Source organism: Hemicordylus capensis, chromosome 3 (assembly GCF_027244095.1).
Source record: "Hemicordylus capensis ecotype Gifberg chromosome 3, rHemCap1.1.pri, whole genome shotgun sequence".
Lineage (NCBI taxonomy): Eukaryota > Metazoa > Chordata > Lepidosauria > Squamata > Cordylidae > Hemicordylus > Hemicordylus capensis.
The window spans coordinates 267,032,910-267,051,421 of NC_069659.1; the positions used below are offsets into that span (position 1 = coordinate 267,032,910).

An 18,512-nucleotide genomic window follows, 5' to 3' on the forward strand; every position below is an offset into this window, starting at 1 on the left:
TCTGTTCTCTTTTTATTTCCAAATGTGGTAATTAGCTTTAGTGATTTGTGAGAAACTTAGGACACAATCCAGGCAAAATCAAGCACTTTTAAGCCCCATTGATCATTTTAAACAGGGCGATTAAGCAAGTAATGCTGCAATCCTTCTTGGAAACAAGTTCCACCGAACAAAGTTGTAGGCCATTTTTCATACCTTCATTGGGTCTTAATTTTATATTTCTTTAGAGAAACCTTCAGTGTGTGAGTGAGACCTAGGGCAATAGCGGCACCAGGAAAAACAAACTGAGTGGGGCACAGCGAGAGGGCCCAAGTGCATTCATGGATGGGCGAGCGAACGAGCTGTGCCTAGTCCACAACATATTAGATTTATGAAACAGTTACAGAACGCGGGGCGGGGCGATTACTCCCTTCCCCCCTCTGGAGCCTCCCTTGCCTAGGGGCGTCCCACAGTTCTTCTACCGCAGCCGCGGGCTACAGGCTTTCGTGGTCCCGCCCTGGCCTCTCCATGTGGCTCGCACAAGCCGGGTCCGCCCCTTTCATTCACGCACTGAAGCTGAAGATGGCTGCTGTTGCATTAGGAAGGTTACTGAAGCCCTCGGTAAGTGCAGGCTCCGTTTACCCTGCTGGGACTGAGCAAGCTCGGGAAAGCGATCCTCAGCGTTGCAGCCTCGACGTCCTTCGGGGATTTTTGCTCGTAGCTCTGCCTACACCTTGCAAACGATTTCTCCGTTGTTGAGCGGAGGCTGCAGGCCCGCTCACCTTTCCACTGCAAGGATTGAGGCTGTTTTATTTCTGCGTGCATAACTCGTACGGAAATGTCTACACAGCCAACTCGGGTAGATCGTTTCTCGTAGGAAAACTTGTTTCGTTCCCGGCCGCCGCCGCCCCCCCCCCCCCATTTCTGTATGATTGGCCTTTGTTGAACTTCATTCTTGGGGAATGAGGCCTTTTTATGTGACTATTTATTTACAGCCCACCTTGTCTCGAGGGCTATAGGTATGTAGTACTTTAGACTCACACACACTGAACCAGAGTAAACCCAAGGTGTCCCGTTGTTGTTGCTGCTGCAGTATTGGAAACGTGAGTACAAACAAGATCTCCCTGTCGTTCTCTTCCTTCGGAATCCGTACTGAGCTGGAGGCATTTTCGCTCTCTACTTGCAACAACAACGTGCTTTGTGCTTCCCCTTGCTTAGCTAATGCTGCAGATCCTTCTCCCTGTTAATGAAATGTGTGGGATCCTCCTGATCGTACCAAATTTGAGAAACCCTCTTCTCGCGTGGCACGTGGCAGGAGTTCTACGGGGCTACACTACGCTCCTTTTGCTTTTGATTAAGTGTGGTCGAGTCGGTGTCGACTCTTAGCGAACACATAGACAGATTCTCTCCAGGATGACCCTTTTCCACGGTGAAAAAGACCCCGCGCCGAGTATACGGGGCTGTGTACCCTAGCAGTACATACAAGACAATCCCTCCCGATCAGCGCTCTCTGCTGCAGTGCACTCCCCTTTTCTGGCCTGTATCAGTTCTCGGCCTTCTGCTTCCTTGCAGGTTGGCTGGACCGCGGTCTTCCCCTGGAGGGCGTGCGCAGCTGCCGGAAGACCCTTTACGACCGCGGCCGCAGCAGATGGGCGGAAGCTTCGAGCCCGCGCGGCACCGCTTCTTCCTCGGCTTCGTTTCAGTACTAGTGAGTGCGTCTCCTTGAGCGGGCTAATATTGGGTGGAGGCTATGTTGGTATTCAGGCCCCCATAGCCTTCAGCATTTCACAGAGGAAAATGGAGGTCCCATTTTCATAGTTTTCACTTCTTATAGTTGGTGAGGTTAGTCGTAAAGACAGGCTGGTAGTTTTAATTCAGCCTCAATGTCTGTGCATTTCCTAGAGACAACATGTGCGCACACAACACCCCTTGAGAAAGTTAACTGGTGGGGAGGGGAAGCTGAAGATGACTGTTATTGCTCTTCACACTAACCAATCTTTTAAAAAGATTTCCCTAAATCTCCATAAAAGGCAGAATAGGGATAAAAAGCAGACAGGTATGTATGCTGGTATAGGTCAAGTCAGTCTGAGTGTCAGGATTGCCAGCTGCCTATTCCTATTGTGTGTGCTATTCTTGCTTTGGGACAAAGTGGCATGAAATGAGAAATTGGGCTTGTCTTATTATATTCTACATTATTATTCCATACAATACCCATATCACATGCGATATCTAACTTCTCAAAGGTTCTTCAAGGTTTGTTCCTGCTGTCACCCAGCATGCACCTTATTTTAAGGGTACAGCTGTCGTTAATGGGGAGTTCAAAGAGCTGAGCTTAGATGACTTCAAAGGGAAATATCTGGTCCTTTTCTTCTACCCTTTAGATTTGTAAGTAATGTTTTTATATTCTGTTTCCTTAAACAGAAATAGCCTGCACATATCTTAAGTGGCAGATTCCTTTATCTCCAGAAAAGTTAATTATATGCTTGTATTCTGCCTGTCTTTCTGGAGGATACTGAATGTCTAGGCAGCTCTCTTTAGATAAAAACTGGGGATGCTATGCATGCATATAGCATCTCCAGTTTTTATAATGTCTGAAGAGGCCTTTTGTGTTAAGTGTGATAAACTGGCAACAGCCATATATGGCTGGTATATTATAGAAAATTAATTGTAACTTCATATTTAGTGTGACATCTTCAAATGACAGAGATGGATTAAGCAGGTGGATTGTTATGAAGGCAAATCAAGCTGTTGTCTTGTATGTCTGTATAAAATTGGATGGTGGCCCTTCATTCCAATTATTATTTAAATTATTTCTGACCAAGGTGAAAGTAGTGTGCTTCACAGTGCTGAGCTATTGAGTGACAATGTCTTTGAATGTCTTTTTCTAAAAGTATAATTAAGCACATCATAAAATGTATAATTTATACAAAATTATATAATTAAGTTTATTTTAAAATGCATCAGTCAGTAGTATTAAGTTTTCTAGAACAGAAAAAAGTGCAGGGACAAAACTAACAGCATTGAAAAAATTATTTATTTGGCTCCAACAATGTACTCTCTGGGTATCATAGAGGCAGTTGGGCTATCATTCTTGGTTTTTAATTACCCAGCTGAACCAAAATGAACATTGACATGTGGGAGCTCTAGGCCAGATGGTAGACTTGTGTGTGTCAGAATGTGTGATTCTCATAAATTTGTACCATCTGCCCAGTGCTTCATAGAGACAGCACTTCCACATGGTCAGCTCCACATAGTGTCTGCCCTTTCCAGTTCTCTGAGAGCTGCTTCTATAGATCTGGAACCCATGGGGACATCACTGATGTGACTTAATCCATTGGAAAAGTGCTGAGAGGAACTACATTTCCTAAATGTCCTTGCGCACCTTCCGGATGTCTCCTTGGGCTCTGGCTTCATAGAAAAATCTTCTGAGCTTGGTTCTTCATTCTAGATTTATATATGGTTTTGTTTTGCAGCACTATACCCAAGACAAGTACCTCCCCCCCCCCCTTTGCAGTAGGAAAATGTGTATTCTTATATCAAGGTTGGCTGGCTCCTCCTTTTCATTCTGGCTATGTTTCTTTCCACTAGCACTTTTGTATGCCCTACAGAAATAGTTGCTTTTAGTGACAAAGCTAATGAATTCCACGATGTGAACTGTGAGGTTGTTGCTGTATCAGTGGATTCTCATTTTTGTCACCTTGCCTGGATAAATACACCACGAAAGGTACAAACTAGATGTGTTGCTTCTTCTCATTAACATCCTTTCCTATTTTTTCCATTGGAAGGGGAGATTAGCACTCTCCCTTCACTTTGTTTAGTATAATTATATAACGGTCTAGGGTATTCTACAGCCTTTCTTTGCATCAGCATGGTAATGAGTTTCTCCAGCTGAGAAATTGGTTGCCACCATCCAAATCTAGATGTAGCAAGTTGTAGTTAGTGACTTCTGCTTACTTCCTAGACCGGAAGGTTTAAAGTTTGCTTATCCTTTGGAAGTGGAAATATCTCAACCTGACTGTTGCTGGCTTTAAGAGTATCCAAGAACAGTGTTTCCTGTCTCTGAAAGCCAATCTGCACATTGCACATGCTATTTCTAAATAAGATAGTGTTCTGTTTGCATATTGCTGTAGAGGTCAAGGGAAGACAGTAGCTTATCTGAAGCTTATTTGACATTTATATTAGCAATCATATAAGTGAAGTGAATTTTTAAAGCAAGAATGTAATGATCTATGTATGAGTCTCTCTTGACATAAACTAGTGTTGTTGTACAACTTTAGTTTTTACCTGATTGCTTTTAGCATAATTTTGCCCTGCAGCAGATGTCCCTGAACATTTTCAGGGTATTGGTTCAAGTACATACTCCAGAATACTCTGCCACAGTGCAAGTAAATTTAATTATTCCTTTAGTAGATGGGGAGGTAAGTTAGACCTGATGGCTGCATGCTTCTGTAAGCAAAGTTTTACTTTGCTTACGCATTCAGTTGCCTTGAATCCAGCATACTCATGTGGGTAGATTTATGCATGTGCAAAAGTGTTTGCAAAACCTAACTTGAAGTGATCACCAAGGCCGCCCGAGAAGGACCTTGGATGGTTTCTGAACACTAATGAAACTCATCAGCCTTATTTCAAGGATAGGCCGTTTATCTTCTTGGCTGTGAAAATGCCATGAAATTCAGTCAGTGCACACATCTAGACTGATATCTATAACGCTGCACCACTGCAGAGTGATAGTAGGCTTACACATTTTTAGTCCAGTCCTGTGTGTGTCAGAAGTAAATCTCACTATGTTTAGTGGGGCTTATTCCCTACTAAATAAGTTAGTATTGCTATCTCACATGTGCATACCTAATACCAGGATTGCAACCTTGAGGTACAAAAATGTGTAGCTTTAACCTTACCTATTTGTAGGTATAATTCACTAAACATAGAAGAGAAATATGATTTATTTTTATCTATTTTATGTAGTAGTCTGATAGAATAATCACACCCCAAATCTTAGCAGTATTGCTTCTGATAGGATTTTAACTGAATCAGTTCTGTGTTCATGGGGGATGGAGAGAGAGAAAATAGGATGGCATGGTAATAACCTGAATATATCAATACATTCCTCTTCCTATTTTATTAGAGTGGTGGCTTGGGGAATATGAATATCCCACTTCTGTCTGACTTAACAAAACAGATTTCCCGAGATTATGGTGTACTTTTGGAAGGACCTGGTCTTGCATTAAGGTGAGAACATATTCATTATTTATATTTCATGTTTTTGTAGTTGAACTGTGCTAAGACCAAAGCTTCCTGAGGCTTATTATTAAAGTGGGCCATTTAAAATTGCCAAAAGCTTTGAAGAGCACTGGGATGGATTTCTAGGTGTAAGATTCATTTCTCATCAAATTTAGAGGGAAGTTGCATTGTGTAAGGACTGCAGCATACAGTCATCAGACTTTTATGATGCATCTAGCCTAATCTTATCTCTGGCATTCTCGTCTTAAATGTACAGGGAGCTTTTTATACAGTGAGAATTCAAACCATTTCCCCTCCTGAAGAGACAACACCATGGTCCACTTCAGACAACCAAACTGTGATTTGTTTAGTTGTGAATATAGTAAAGGGCGATCGGAGGCCCGGTCTACCCAGCGATCGGAGGCCCGGTCTACCCGGCCCTTTCCCGGCGGGTAGACCGGGCCTCCGGTGAACGGCGTGCTTTGCGGCGCGCGCATGCGCGCGCAAAACACCATTCTGCAGGAGGCCTTCTAAACGAGAGGAGCTCTGTGCCGGAGCTCCTCTCGTTTTCTATACGGTGAACGGTGAGCGAGCCGGCGGGAGGGAGGGCGGGCGGCCAGCTAGCTGGGAGGGAGAGAGGGCTGGCTTGGGGAGTTCTTTCGCCGCCGCCGCGGCGGGGGTTGTGTGTCTGGTTTCCAGCGCCCCTATACTAGGAAATACGGGCGCTGGCGGGGGCAAGGAGGCGGGAGGGCTAAGCAAGCCCTCCCGCCCTTAAGGGCATACCCCCCACCCGGACCCGAACCAGGCAGGGCTGGACCGGTCTGGCAGTTCGGCCATTCTTTGGAATGGCCGCCGGACCGGTTCGGGCACACCACTAGTTATACCACAGCTCTGCAGCTCGTCCAAATCCAGAAGTGTTGTCTAACTCTGCAAACCGCAGTTAAACCACGTTGTGAAACCAGAGTTGAATCTTGGTTCCACATCCTCATTTCATCATGGACTGTAAACCACAATTAAATAATAGCTTCAGGTCCAAATGAACTGCATAAGTGTGGTTTAACAAACCCTTGATTCCCCTATGGTGCAAGCGAAATTGGAGGAGGAGGAAGCATGTGGGATTTGGAGCTTTTAAGACCATGTTCATTTTCTGAACTGGCTCCATATGAGTCTACTGATGATGAGTTTCGTCTATAAACGTGTGTGTGTGAGAGAATCTTTATTTTTTTGCTTGAGATAGTCTAAAGGTGGGGCTTAACTGAAAAGTGGCTATTATCAAGAACAGACAGGGTATGTTCTTGGTAAAAGACAAAATCTAGAAGGATCCCTCCACTAACATTAAGCCCCACCCTTACAGCCTTTTTAGTTCTGTGCCTTCTACTAAGAGTGAAAAGCTGGCATCTATTAGAGAGGTTTAATATTTCTTGCCTGTTTTGAAAAGCTCAGGGTAGCCTATACTTGATACAAAGTTACCACTTTAAAAGAGCAACTGAAGTGGCAAATCCTAGGAATATTGCCATTCAGACTGACACAAGCACAGAAGAAAGTTTTGTGTGTGCAACAGGGGAGGCATGACTTTAATCAACGTCCTCCCTTCCCTTTGCAGTCCTCTGTGTCTCCCAAAAATATGTCTTGGAGGGTTCCACAATGCTTTGGGACACATTTTCAAGAGAAGAGGGCTGCAGAGGCATGGATTGTTGGTTTCTTTTTTGTCTGGCATATTTTTCTATGCATGCATTGTTAGCCTGGATGTTAGCCCCTGTATCACCAAATGTATTGGATGTCTGTGATTATAAAAATAAACCCCGCTGTCTCTTAGCTGCTAACTAGTGAAATGATATGAGGATGATCCATATGCAAAGCCAGGGTGTGCTGAAAAGCAGTTTCTGTGAGAAGTGCTTTTTGGTACTGAACTTCTTAAAATGTGTTTATTCTACTTTTATTTCTCTAAAGAGGTCTTTTTATTATTGATCCCAATGGAATCGTCAAGCATTTGAGCGTCAATGATCTCCCAGTTGGTCGCAGTGTAGAAGAAACACTTCGCTTGGTGAAGGCGTTCCAGTATGTAGAAACTCACGGAGAAGTCTGCCCAGCAAATTGGACTCCCCACTCTCCCACGGTGTGTTTTTGTTTGTTTTTAACATTCTATATCCCACCTTTTCCCAAAAAAGATTCAAGGTGGCTAACACTTTAAAATGTAAAACTAATACCGCCATATAACCACATGATATGTGCTGGTAAACCTAAAGCTTCTAAATGTGAATGATAGCAAACCTGCCAACTAGGGATGTGCACGGAACCGCAGCGGGGCGGTTCGAAGGGGGCGGGGGTCTCCCTTTAAGAGTGGGAGGAGGGTGCACTTACCGCTCCTGTTGTTGCTCCTCCCCCGGTGTCGGTATTTTTAGCAGCTCATCGAGACAACAGTGTACCTTCCTGCTGCCCTCCTCTTCTGGATATGATCGGAAGTTGCTCACGCGCCGGCATGTCAGCAACTTCTGGTCATATCCAGAACAGGAGGGCAGCAGGAAGGTACACTGTTGCCTCGATGGGCTGCTAAAAATAATGACGTATGTGGGGGGAAAGCGGCGGTAGGGATAAGTGCACCCTCCCCCCACTCTTAAAGGGAGACCCTGAACCGCTGGTTCTGTGCACATCCCTACTGCCAAACTCAGTATGAAATAAGTTAATTTCTGGCTTACTAAAATTGCAACTTACAATTACAGATACCTTTCTGAGATTCATTGCACAATGTAATAGAAAAGGCTGTTGTGTTGGCCTTGCATTGTGTTGCCTATTCCAGTTCCAGCCAATGGGAGACATCTGCTAGTTTTTGGTCTTAATCAGCTATCGGTGAACTAGACATCATGATGTCATAATCCAGAAAATTACATTTTTCAATCTGAACATATGTATTTATTAAAGCAACTCCTATTTGCTACTCCCTTGACAAGACAGGATTGGAAGTGGAGTCTGTTGTGTCAGTAAAACACTGCCATTTACTATGTTACAGTGATAAATATATAGTGTTGCTGTGTCAGATCAGCTGTAGTGTGCAAGCTCTTGACTGAGGTGTGTGTGCATGCGGATCCTATACGTACAGTATTAAGAGAACCAGAGTTCCCCTTGCATTTCTACAACTCTGCAGCTCCACTAATAGCACAATTACCAATGCTTTGGTAATCCACCAGAGGTATATGATTCAACTTGACCTGCCATCTTAAAAACCTAAAGGAATTTAATTGGCATCTTCACAGAAAACAATTCAGTACTGATCCATACAATTTTATTTCTTTTGCAGATCAAGCCAAGTCCAGAAGCATCAAAGGAGTATTTTGAGAAAGTAAATTGAGGAGTTTCTTCAGATCAGAATCTAATTTCCTAAGAGAGCAGTCATGATTGTAATAAGTGCAAAAGTTATTTTAATATTTGTTTTGAAAGAATTATCTATTTTGAAGGGCTTTCCTCCCTTTCCCCTAGGGATGACTAATTCTTGCCCCAGAAAGATTTAAGCAGGGCTCATAAACCCTTGACTCTCCCTGTATGGAACAGCATACAAAGAGGCCTTCTCATTAGAAAATGTCTGAAAGAAAATGATGTCTTGTCCCATAATCAGTCAGGGATGAATTGATGCTCTTGGATCAGTCACAAAGGAGTATACAGAAAAGTTGGTTGGCTTCTAAACATATATAAAAGGATCTCTACACAACAGCATAACTTAAGAGGAAGAAGTAAATTAATGCTGAAAATTAGTTTTTGTACTTACCCTCCATGTGCTGAAAATGGATGACAGTCCATTTCACATAGGCTTTTAAAAGGCACATAGGCTTTTAAAAGGTTCACTAAGTTGAATTACTTAAACTTAGTTTAATTTAATTACTCCATCCCCATATATAAAACATGTTACTTGGTCCAAGGCTTTGTTTCATGTCCTATGCATGTTGAACTTAAGAGAGTATTCCCTACTCACCTGATCTGTCCCTGGCTTCCCCCCGCCCTGCCCATGGCCTGTGTGGGTGTGACATACTCACATGCAGAATATGCAGTACTTGTTGGCACAAGATCACCCAACATGTTTGACAAATGGGTTGTGTGTACACATGCATGAACCCAAGACCCCAATACAAGCAGAACCAACACACTGTGCCACTATGGGAATTGGCCTTAAGTGAGAGTAATAAACACCTGGCATCTGTAATTAACATGCTATGTAGGTGCTAAATATGTTGAAACACATAATAGAGAAAAATGAAGGATTAATGCATTTACTATACAATAAAGAAGGTGAGTTGTGAACCAAACCTATTTGGCAGTGAGTCCCATGTACTTTTGGATATTCTGTTAATCAATTTTTTTTATTGCTGCTTTGGATGCAGACTTTCAAATATTGTACTTTGGGGTATTTGTAATTATGTAGAAGATTGAGTCTGTGTGACTTAAGAGCTTATTTCCAAATGTTTTTGAATATCTGTATTAAAGTATGCAACTATGAATAAAAAGCTTCAGGAAAAAAATGTTTGGGTTCTACTGTAGTTGACTTCTGGGAATCAAGTACATGTGGCTTGTTCTATTTGTCATAGCTCTGGGCTCCTATTAATGTGAGAATTTCAGCTTTAATATTTTTGTAAAACAAAGGTGTGTTTCCTGCTCCAGTAGGGTCAGTACATGGGACCTATATGTGCTGCTGCTGTGGTATTCAGTACAGCAAAAACTCAGCAAAAGGATTTCTGGACTATGCAAATTATGGTAGCTGCATATATAGGCCCCCACCTAAAGGTTATGGTAGATGAATGGTGCCTCTATGATCTCTGCTGAGTTATAAACCATGCCACTGCCCAGGACAGTTGAGAGGGCTATTTATCTTACAAAACAGATTGTGAGGAGCTTTAAAATAATCTCTTCAAACTGGGGAAGTGAGTAACAGAATGGCAAATGCGGTTCAATATCGGCAAGTGTAAAGTGATGCATATTGTGGCAAAAACGCCCAACTTTACATTTACACTGATGGGCTCTGAGCTGTCAGTGACTGACCAGGAGAGAGCTCTTGGGGTTGTGGTGGACAGTTCGTTGAAAGTGTTGACTCAGTGTGTGGCAGCTGTGAAAAAGGCCAATTCCATGCTAGGAATCATTAGGGAGGGAATTGAAAGTAAAAATGCTAATATTATAATGCCCTTATATAAATCTGTGGTGCAGCTACTTTGCATGCAGTTCTGATCACTACCTTAAGGACATAGTAGAACTGGGAAAGATGCAGAAGAGGGCAACCAAGTTGATCAGGGGCCTGGAGCACCTTCCTTTTGAGGCTAGGCTACAGCATCTGGGCTTCTTTACTTTGAAAAAGAGGAGACTAAGGGGAGACATGATCAAGGTGTATAAAATTATGCATCGAGTGGAGACAGTGGACTGAGAATTTTTTCTTCCTCTCACAGCACTAGAACCAGGAGTCATCTCATGAAACTGAAGGGAAATTTAGGATCAACAAAAGGAAGTACTTTTTCACACAGCCCATAATTAATCTGTGGAATTCTCTGCCATGGGATGTAGTGATGACCACTAGTTTGGATGACTTTAAAAGGGGTTTCGGCAAATTCATAGAGGACTGGTCTGTCAATGCCTACTAGTCCCATGAAGGTAAAGTGTAGGCCACCTCTGTCCTCAGAGACAAGATGCCTCTAAATACCTGTTGCAGTGGAGCAACAGGAAGAGAGTCCTCACCTCTTGCCTGTGGGCTCCTTGGGCTCATCTGGTGGGCCACTGTGTGAAGCAGGACACTGGGCTAGATGGGCCTTGGACCTGATCCATCAGGGCTGTTCTTGTGGCACTATGTTGTAGGGCCCATAACCCTAGAGGCAATCCTGATTCAACCCTAACAATGCCATCATAGCTGCAACAGCAAGCAAATCTTGAAGGAATGCAGCTGGGAAGGATGTTAAAGAATCTGGGAAGCAGCAGGATGTGGGCCACAGCAACTGGACTGCATATTCAGTGTTGCTGAGTTCTCAAAGAGAAAAGCACCATCTCCAGGTGAAGACCTGACAACCTTAGATGTCAGCAACATCAAACATCTGTGAAACAGCAATTGCAGATTAAAACACTCCAGATTGAGCTTTTGTTATCCCACAGGTTCCAAATGCAATACTTTTCAACCAAAGTAATTAACATAATCCTTTGTTATGCTGAGGTACTAAGCATATTTAGATCAGACTTGTGTGCAGGATTACAGCCCTAGAAATCTACAGGGGGGGTGGAATTCAGAAAAAGGTAATTTTTGTGTGTGTTGCATGATTTAGATCAGAGGAACATAGGAAGCTGCCATATGCCCTATCTTGGAGAAGCCAGGGAGGGAACTTGAAACCTTCTGCTCTTCCCAGAGCGGCTTCATCCCCTGAGGGGAATATCTTGCAGTGCTCACACTTCTAGTCTCCCATTCATATGCAACCAGGGCAGACCCTGCTTAGCTATGGGGACAAGTCATGCTTGCTACCACAAGATCAGCTCTCCTCTCAGATTTAGATGATGGGGTGAGGGATATAAAAGCTGATACATTTTAACTCTTTAACAAACATGTTGAATAGTTAATAGGAGATGCCAAGAGAGATTCTGAATCCTGGAGATTGCACTGAAGGATACTTTCAAGATTGCAATTATTTGAATGCTTATTCTCTAAGATGGACCTGTGGCCTGACTCAGTATATGGCAGCTCCATATAGATATCATGTATTCAAAGGTGCGATTTTTTAGAATAATTTGATAACCTGAAAAATTGGTAAATTATTTCTGGCAGAGGTTCTGTATCTCGAATGCATAACAGGCAGGAATCCAACAGGTAAGGGTTTCTGTTGGATCTCTTCAGCTGTATCCCTGTTTTCATTATTGAATTTCTGCCTGTAGTGCAGTTATTAACACTTAAAAACACCAAGAAAAGAAATGTGGCAACTATGTTGCTCGATCGTAGGCATATTTGCTCCAAAGTAAATGCTACTAAATTTAGTAAGATTCACTTCCAAATAAGTGGGCACACAGAATCGCAGCTCTGTTTGCATACTGATATGGTTTTTGCTTAGTTTCTACGATAAATGGAAAAGCAGTAACACATTAGTGGAAGCACTGATTAATGCAATGGATCTTTTACGGACAGGATAGATATTAAGATTAATCACCCACTGCCAAACACACCGTCGTTACGGATGCAGAGAATGAACAGCGGGCAATAGCAGTCAACCAGCAGACCCTGCTAGTGACGTCTAATGCGAGAGACACAGCCTGAGCAGGGAAGGGAAGTCACTGCCCTGCCCTTGCGAGCGGCGGCCGGAGCTCTCCGGAGAAGACGCATTCTGGCGCGGCGCATTTAATTTCATCATGGATTTGAATTTTCAGTTTTGGAGAAGCGAGGGCGAAGTAGGACTGTGCTACGCTGGGTTTGCAGGGCAGGGGTGGGTGCGGGGGACGTTTGGAGAGCGGAGTTGCGGTCCCGGGGCAGAAAACAGCCCTAAAGAGACAGGCTGGGAAAGCGACGCTGCTCTCTCTGTTGCTTTGAATGGAAGCAGCAGGCGTTCTCGTGCATAGAAGGGGCAGGTCGAACTGTATGGAATCGGGTAGGGGCGGTCGCTTATTCATTTGTCCCACCAGCCCTCTGCGTTTCTGTAGTTGGGTGCGAATGACCACGCAGAGAAGCAAAACCCCCAAACTATAAAATGTCAGTTAAAACTGGAAATAAGAGATTTTAGCTATTGCTTGATTTTAACAATTGCTGCTCAAACCATGCCTCTGAAACCATGCTGCCCAAACTATGCATCTGAAACAGTCTGCCCAGATTGAATGAGATATCATGCACCCAGGGGTGTAGCTATAATTGAGCAGATGGGTTCTAAGAACCCATCCCGCCCACCTCCACCCCCTCCCTATTTTCTTCATTATTTCCCTCACTTCAAGGGGCCACGGTGAGAGGGGCAAACATGAGTCCTCTTTCCCCTAGCTGCATCCCTGGATGCACCTGAGTTCTGATAAGAGAATTGCTGCCTCCATTATTTGAGTTGTCCATTCTGAGCATCCATGGGCAGGGGTCAGGGGCAGTCTGTAGGGTTGTCCATTCTGTAGGATGGGCACTGTTTTAAGCTGCTTCCCTCATAAACATGAAGTAGTCTTGCGTTGGTTTAACTAAGACTTTATTCAGAAACAACTTCTCCTCCCTCCCTCCTCTTTTCTGCCCCCCCCACCTTACTGGATCCCCTCTAGGACAAACAAACTTCTAAAATCACAAAACATAAAAGCCTGCTAAATAGAACACAACCCATCCCTCATCTTTATAACAACAAGAATTAAAATTCAGTAACAAAGTCTTAAGAACATAAGAACAGCCCTGCTAGATCAGTCCCAAGGCCCATCTAGCCCAGCATCCTGTTTTACACAGTGGCCCACCAGATGCTACTGGAAGCCTCTCTCCTGCTGTTGCTCTCCTGCAACTGATATGGAGAGGCATCGTGTCTCTGAGGCTGGAGATGGCCCACAGCCATCAGACTAGTAGCCATTGATAGACCTCTCCTCCATGAAGTTATCCAAACCCCTCTTAAAGCTATCCAGGTTGTTGAAGTCTTGTCACGCACACTTCAAATTCTTGGGGTCTGTTTGTGGGGTGGTTTTTTTGGTACTGAGGATTGGTTATTACATCATCATTAACTACTATTATTATTATTATTATTTTATTTTATTTTATTATTTATTACTTTATTATTACTTTCATCAGCCTCATTTGTGAGGTCAAAACTGGAGGCAAGATTCTTCTCCAGTCCCTGTCTTGAGATCACTCCCTTCCCTCTTTTCTCATAGTATGCATGCTTGAAAGTCTTGAACTGTTTCACCTTTTTCCATCATCCAGTATGATAGAATCTCCTTGGATTTTGATTATTTGTTTTGGTACAGAATATTGGGAATATCCCTTTCTCACTTTATAAGGCAACTGTACTCAAACAAAGTCCACCACCTGAAATGTGCTGTAGTCATAAAACGTGTTCTAACCTCTCAATGGGAAGAGATTGCTTTGAAGTGCTTAGGTACACATGGAAGCATAATCTAGTTTAGTACAGTAGTTGCTATATGTGGATATTCTCTGCCCCTGCTATTCCTCCTTTATTTTTCATGTCCTGAGTAGTAAACAGTATGATTTTCTGATTGAAAGTGTCCCATTCCAGTCCATTTCTGATTGAAAGTGTCCCATTCAAGTCCTGCTATGCTGCCTCATCGTGGTGGTGGAGTGTTCGTTGGAGGGATGAGCAAAGTATGCCGGGAGGTATACTCCCAGGAGGGTCACCCAAAGTGCAAAGGTCATCCCAGCTGCCCAGCTAAAGCAAGCAGGCACCTATATTGGGCAGCAGCGATATAGGAAGTTGCTGGAGGCAGATGATCACTTCAGTGACAATGACAAAGGCATTGTTTCATACTGTGTGGGAGAAGGCAATGGTAAACCACTCCTGTATTTTTCCAAGAAAACCACATGGATAGACAAAATGGAATGATTGTCGATGTAGTGCTGGATGATGGGCCCCTCAGGTCAGATGGTACTCAACTACTGAAGAAGAGCTGAGGATCTCTCAGAGTACCAATGGCGTTTATGACGTGGTAAGACTAAAGCCTTTTGGACGTCTAGCAGCTGATGTTGCCATGTGGGAAAATAAAATCTGAAGCTGCAAAGACAAAATTACAGTGGGAACGTGGAACACAAGAAGCATGAATATGGGAAAGCTTGACACTGAAAGATGAAATGAATCGACTACAGATTGACATCTTGGGCATCAGTGAATTAAAATGGACTGGAATGGGACACTTTCAATCAGAAAATCATACTGTTTACTACTCAGGACATGAAAAATAAAGGAGGAATGGTGTTGCTTTCATAGTCAGGAAGGATATAGCATTGTCAGTACTTGGGTACAATGCAGTCAGTGACCGACTAATATCAATTAGACTTTGTGAACAACCCTTTAATATGACAGTTCTTCAAGTCTATACCCCAACAACTGATGCAGAAGAAGATGAAGTTGATGAGTTTTATGCTCAAGTTCAGTCTGAAATTGACAGAACATGCAAGCAAGATGTGATGCTGGTGGTTGGAGACTGGAATGCCAACGTTGGAAAAGGTAAGGAAGAAAACACAGTTGGCCTATATGGCCTAGGAAACAAAAACGAAGCAGAGCACTTATTAGTTTCTGCCAAGCCAATGATCTCTTCATTGCAGAGAAGAGATCCCAAAATGGGACTACAATAAAATGTAAAGAAGACTAAACTAATGACAACGGGTACAGCAACCAGCCTCAGAATTGACAATGAAGACACTGAAGTGGTGGATAGCTTCTGCCTTTTAGGATTGACCGTCAACTGTAAAGGATCCAGCAGTCAAGAAATACACCACAGACTAGCACTTGGTAGGGTTACCATGAAGGCTTTGGAAAGGATATTTAGATGCTGTGACGTGTCTACACCTACAAAGATTAGAATCGTCGTTCGGACCATGGTTTTTCCTGTGACACTCTATGGATGCAAAAGCTGGACTTTGAAGAAGCAAGATAGAAAAAGCATTGACGCTTTTGAACTTTGGTGCTGGAGAAGACTTTTGAGGATACCATGGACAGCCAGGAAAACAAACAAATGGATCATAGAACAAATCAATCCAGAATTTTCACTCAAGGCACAAATGACCGGGCTGAAACTATCATACTTTGGACACATTATGCAAAGACCCAGCTCCCTTGAGAAGTGCATTATGCTGGGGAAAGTTGAAGGAAAGAGAAGAGGATAACCAGAAGCAAGGTGGATGGACTCAATTACGGCAGCAATGAATGCACCACTGAGAGACCTTAAAGGCCAAGTTGACAGATCATTCTGGAGAGAATCTATCTTTGTGGTTGCTAATAGTCAACACCAATTTGATGGCACTTAATCAATATGTGGATATTATCACATTAATATTCCCCATGTGGATGATGGAAAAATCCCTGTGCAGCAATGTTTGAAAATGGTTCATCAATTGCATGAAGCATCTTCATGTCACTAGCTGTTAAAAATGCATGGCCTTGATGTACAGAGTCTCCACACAATTGGGGATATCCAGCTGGTGAGATATTTTTCCAAGGGTTATGGCGCAACTCCATGGTGACCTCCATGTGGGAACCATAATATTTTAAGTGACCTTGCTATGCAGTGTAACTTTCAAGAAGTATGTCAAGAACATAGTCTAGGTTTGCGGCTTGGTACAAATGGATTTTTGCTTTGGATTCATTTTTGTAAACAAAACCTCTTTTTAGTGCTAATAGTTGTGGATCTTACTCCGCATCGCAATCCTACATGTGTTTACTTGGATGTAAGTCTCACTGTGTTCTGTGAGATTTATTTCTCCCCTCAGGGGATGGGTCTGCTTTGGGAAGAACACCTTCATGCTTGTATGCAGAAAGTTCCTAGTTCCCTCCCTGGCATCTCTAAGATAGGGCTAAGAGATCCTCCTGCCTGCAGCCTTGGAGAAGCTACTGCCAGTCTGTGTAGAAATACTGAGCTAGATGGACCAATGGTCTGATTTGGTATAAGGCAGCTTCCTATGTTTGTATTGGATTGCAGCTTTAGATCTGCTTTCTGAACTAAAGCAGAGTTCAGAAATATCTAACAAATGTATCCGAAATGTTTGCTTAACAGATGATTGATAAGGGTCTGCCCTGGTTTGCATGTGAATGGGAGACTACATGTGTGAGCACTGTAAGATATTCCCCATAAGGGATGGGGCTGCACTGGGAAGGGCATCTACATGCAGAAAGTTCCAAGTTCCCTCCCTGGCATCTCCAGATAGGGCTGAGAGAGATTCCTGCCTGCAACCTTGGAGAAGCTGCTGCCAGTCTGTGTAAACAATACTGAGCGAGATGTACCTCTGGTCTGACTATGTATGAGACAGCTTCCTTTATCCCTTTATTTGGGTTCTGCCAGCAGAGCTACAGTGTTTGAGAGATGCTGTAGCACTATGTCTGTCCATGGGGCACACCCCAATCTTAAGGTGCTGATTTCAAAGGATGTGTGCATGTTGCAGTAGCCAGAGGAATTGGTTTAATTCATTGGAAGGCAGTTTAGGTACTAGAAATAGATGAGGTTGGTGTGCAGATAGTACAGGGCACAGATGGGTACCTAGCTACGTTTGCTAGCTCTATTATGGCAGCACAGAGTAATTAAATCTTAATGCTTTTTAAAAGTGAATTTCTTCTTTTTCTTTAGACTTTCCTCCAAAGATTTTGTCACTGGCTAGATATTTTGGACCCCCTACTCTTATTTCCATCTTATGTGAGTAGCTTGCTTACATATTTGAGTTTTGTGCCTTGACTTGTGTATGTGGGTGATGTGAGACTGCAAAATGCAGAGATTCAAGCTGTGCAGACCACTGCTATACATGTTTATTCAGAAGTAAGTCCCACTGAATTCACTGGTACTTATTGCTTAGTAAGTATGTGCATGAGTGGTACCTTAAATGCCTAATCCTCATGGACTCTTTAAAATGAGCTGCTTTTAAGTGATTTGTTTTTAGTGTGAAATGTACGTAAATTGTTTCTTCTTCCAAGAAGAATAATTTTTCAATTGAAAGTGTGTGTGTGTGTGCGTGCGCGCACGCTCCCTCCCCGCACTGCCTATTGTTCAACTGCAGTTTTTATACTGTCTAATTCATAGTGCTGTTTACATGTATGAAATTGCTATTAAATAAAGGTATTTAAGACTGCACTTCATTTAACAAATGCCATGAAAGTAAAAGCAACAGAATGAAAAAGTATAAATGATTGTGGTATGCATATTACTCCTGCACGGCCTGTAATCTTGGTAGGAAAAGGAATGGTGTTTTAAGTTAATGTAAGTCCAAAACGTCATTATATGCATAAACAGGGGTCAAGAAATGTTGGCTCTGTTCACCAGCCAGATAAAATATTTTATTCATCAGATGATTCCTCGATGAATCATGTTGGTACTTTACTCGTCTGGGCCTTTTTCACTTGACGGCATCATTTTTCACTCATCACAGACTAGTAGACTAGTGGATTTCCTGAGCTCTGTTCATAAAAACAAATATGGTATACAAAGCACTAACCCTGGTGATTCAGACTGATATATGCAGCCTGGAACTACATGTTGCAGTGAACACAGACTGCCACCAGAAATAGTAGTCTTGTGTTTCTTTCTCTTCTTGCCCCTGTAACGTATAGGGATACGCCATGTGTGATGTCCCATTATTATGTTGTATTTTTTTCTGTCCTCTGTCTCTGTTTGGCTTCTGCACCATGATGATGCCACATCACACTGACTAT

The 18,512-nt window shown here is 43.0% G+C and overlaps 2 protein-coding genes across 6 annotated transcripts in view; both read left to right on the plus strand.

Annotated features, from left to right (window-relative positions):
* The first annotated feature begins 558 nt into the window (after positions 1-558).
* Positions 559-9,706, plus strand: PRDX3 (peroxiredoxin 3). Its single transcript, XM_053308989.1, has 7 exons — positions 559-597; positions 1,549-1,684; positions 2,220-2,361; positions 3,565-3,700; positions 5,102-5,205; positions 7,147-7,312; positions 8,492-9,706. The coding sequence occupies exons 1-7, from the start codon at positions 559-561 to the stop codon at positions 8,540-8,542; spliced, it is 774 nt and encodes a 257-aa protein (XP_053164964.1). The 3' UTR covers positions 8,543-9,706.
* Positions 9,707-12,405: 2,699 nt separating this feature from the next.
* SFXN4 (sideroflexin 4) overlaps positions 12,406-18,512 on the plus strand; it is a 28,718-nt gene continuing 22,611 nt past the window's right edge. For 2 of the 5 annotated variants that reach the window (XM_053304219.1, XM_053304221.1), the window contains exons 1-2: positions 12,408-12,588; positions 17,437-17,502. In XM_053304219.1, coding sequence (XP_053160194.1) covers positions 12,550-12,588; positions 17,437-17,502 — 105 coding nt within the window. In that variant the 5' untranslated portion in view covers positions 12,408-12,549. Of the gene's footprint in view, positions 12,589-14,115; positions 15,324-17,436; positions 17,503-18,512 lie in introns of those variants that run through there. The other 3 variants (XM_053304220.1, XM_053304217.1, XM_053304218.1) reach the window with 3 other exon arrangements.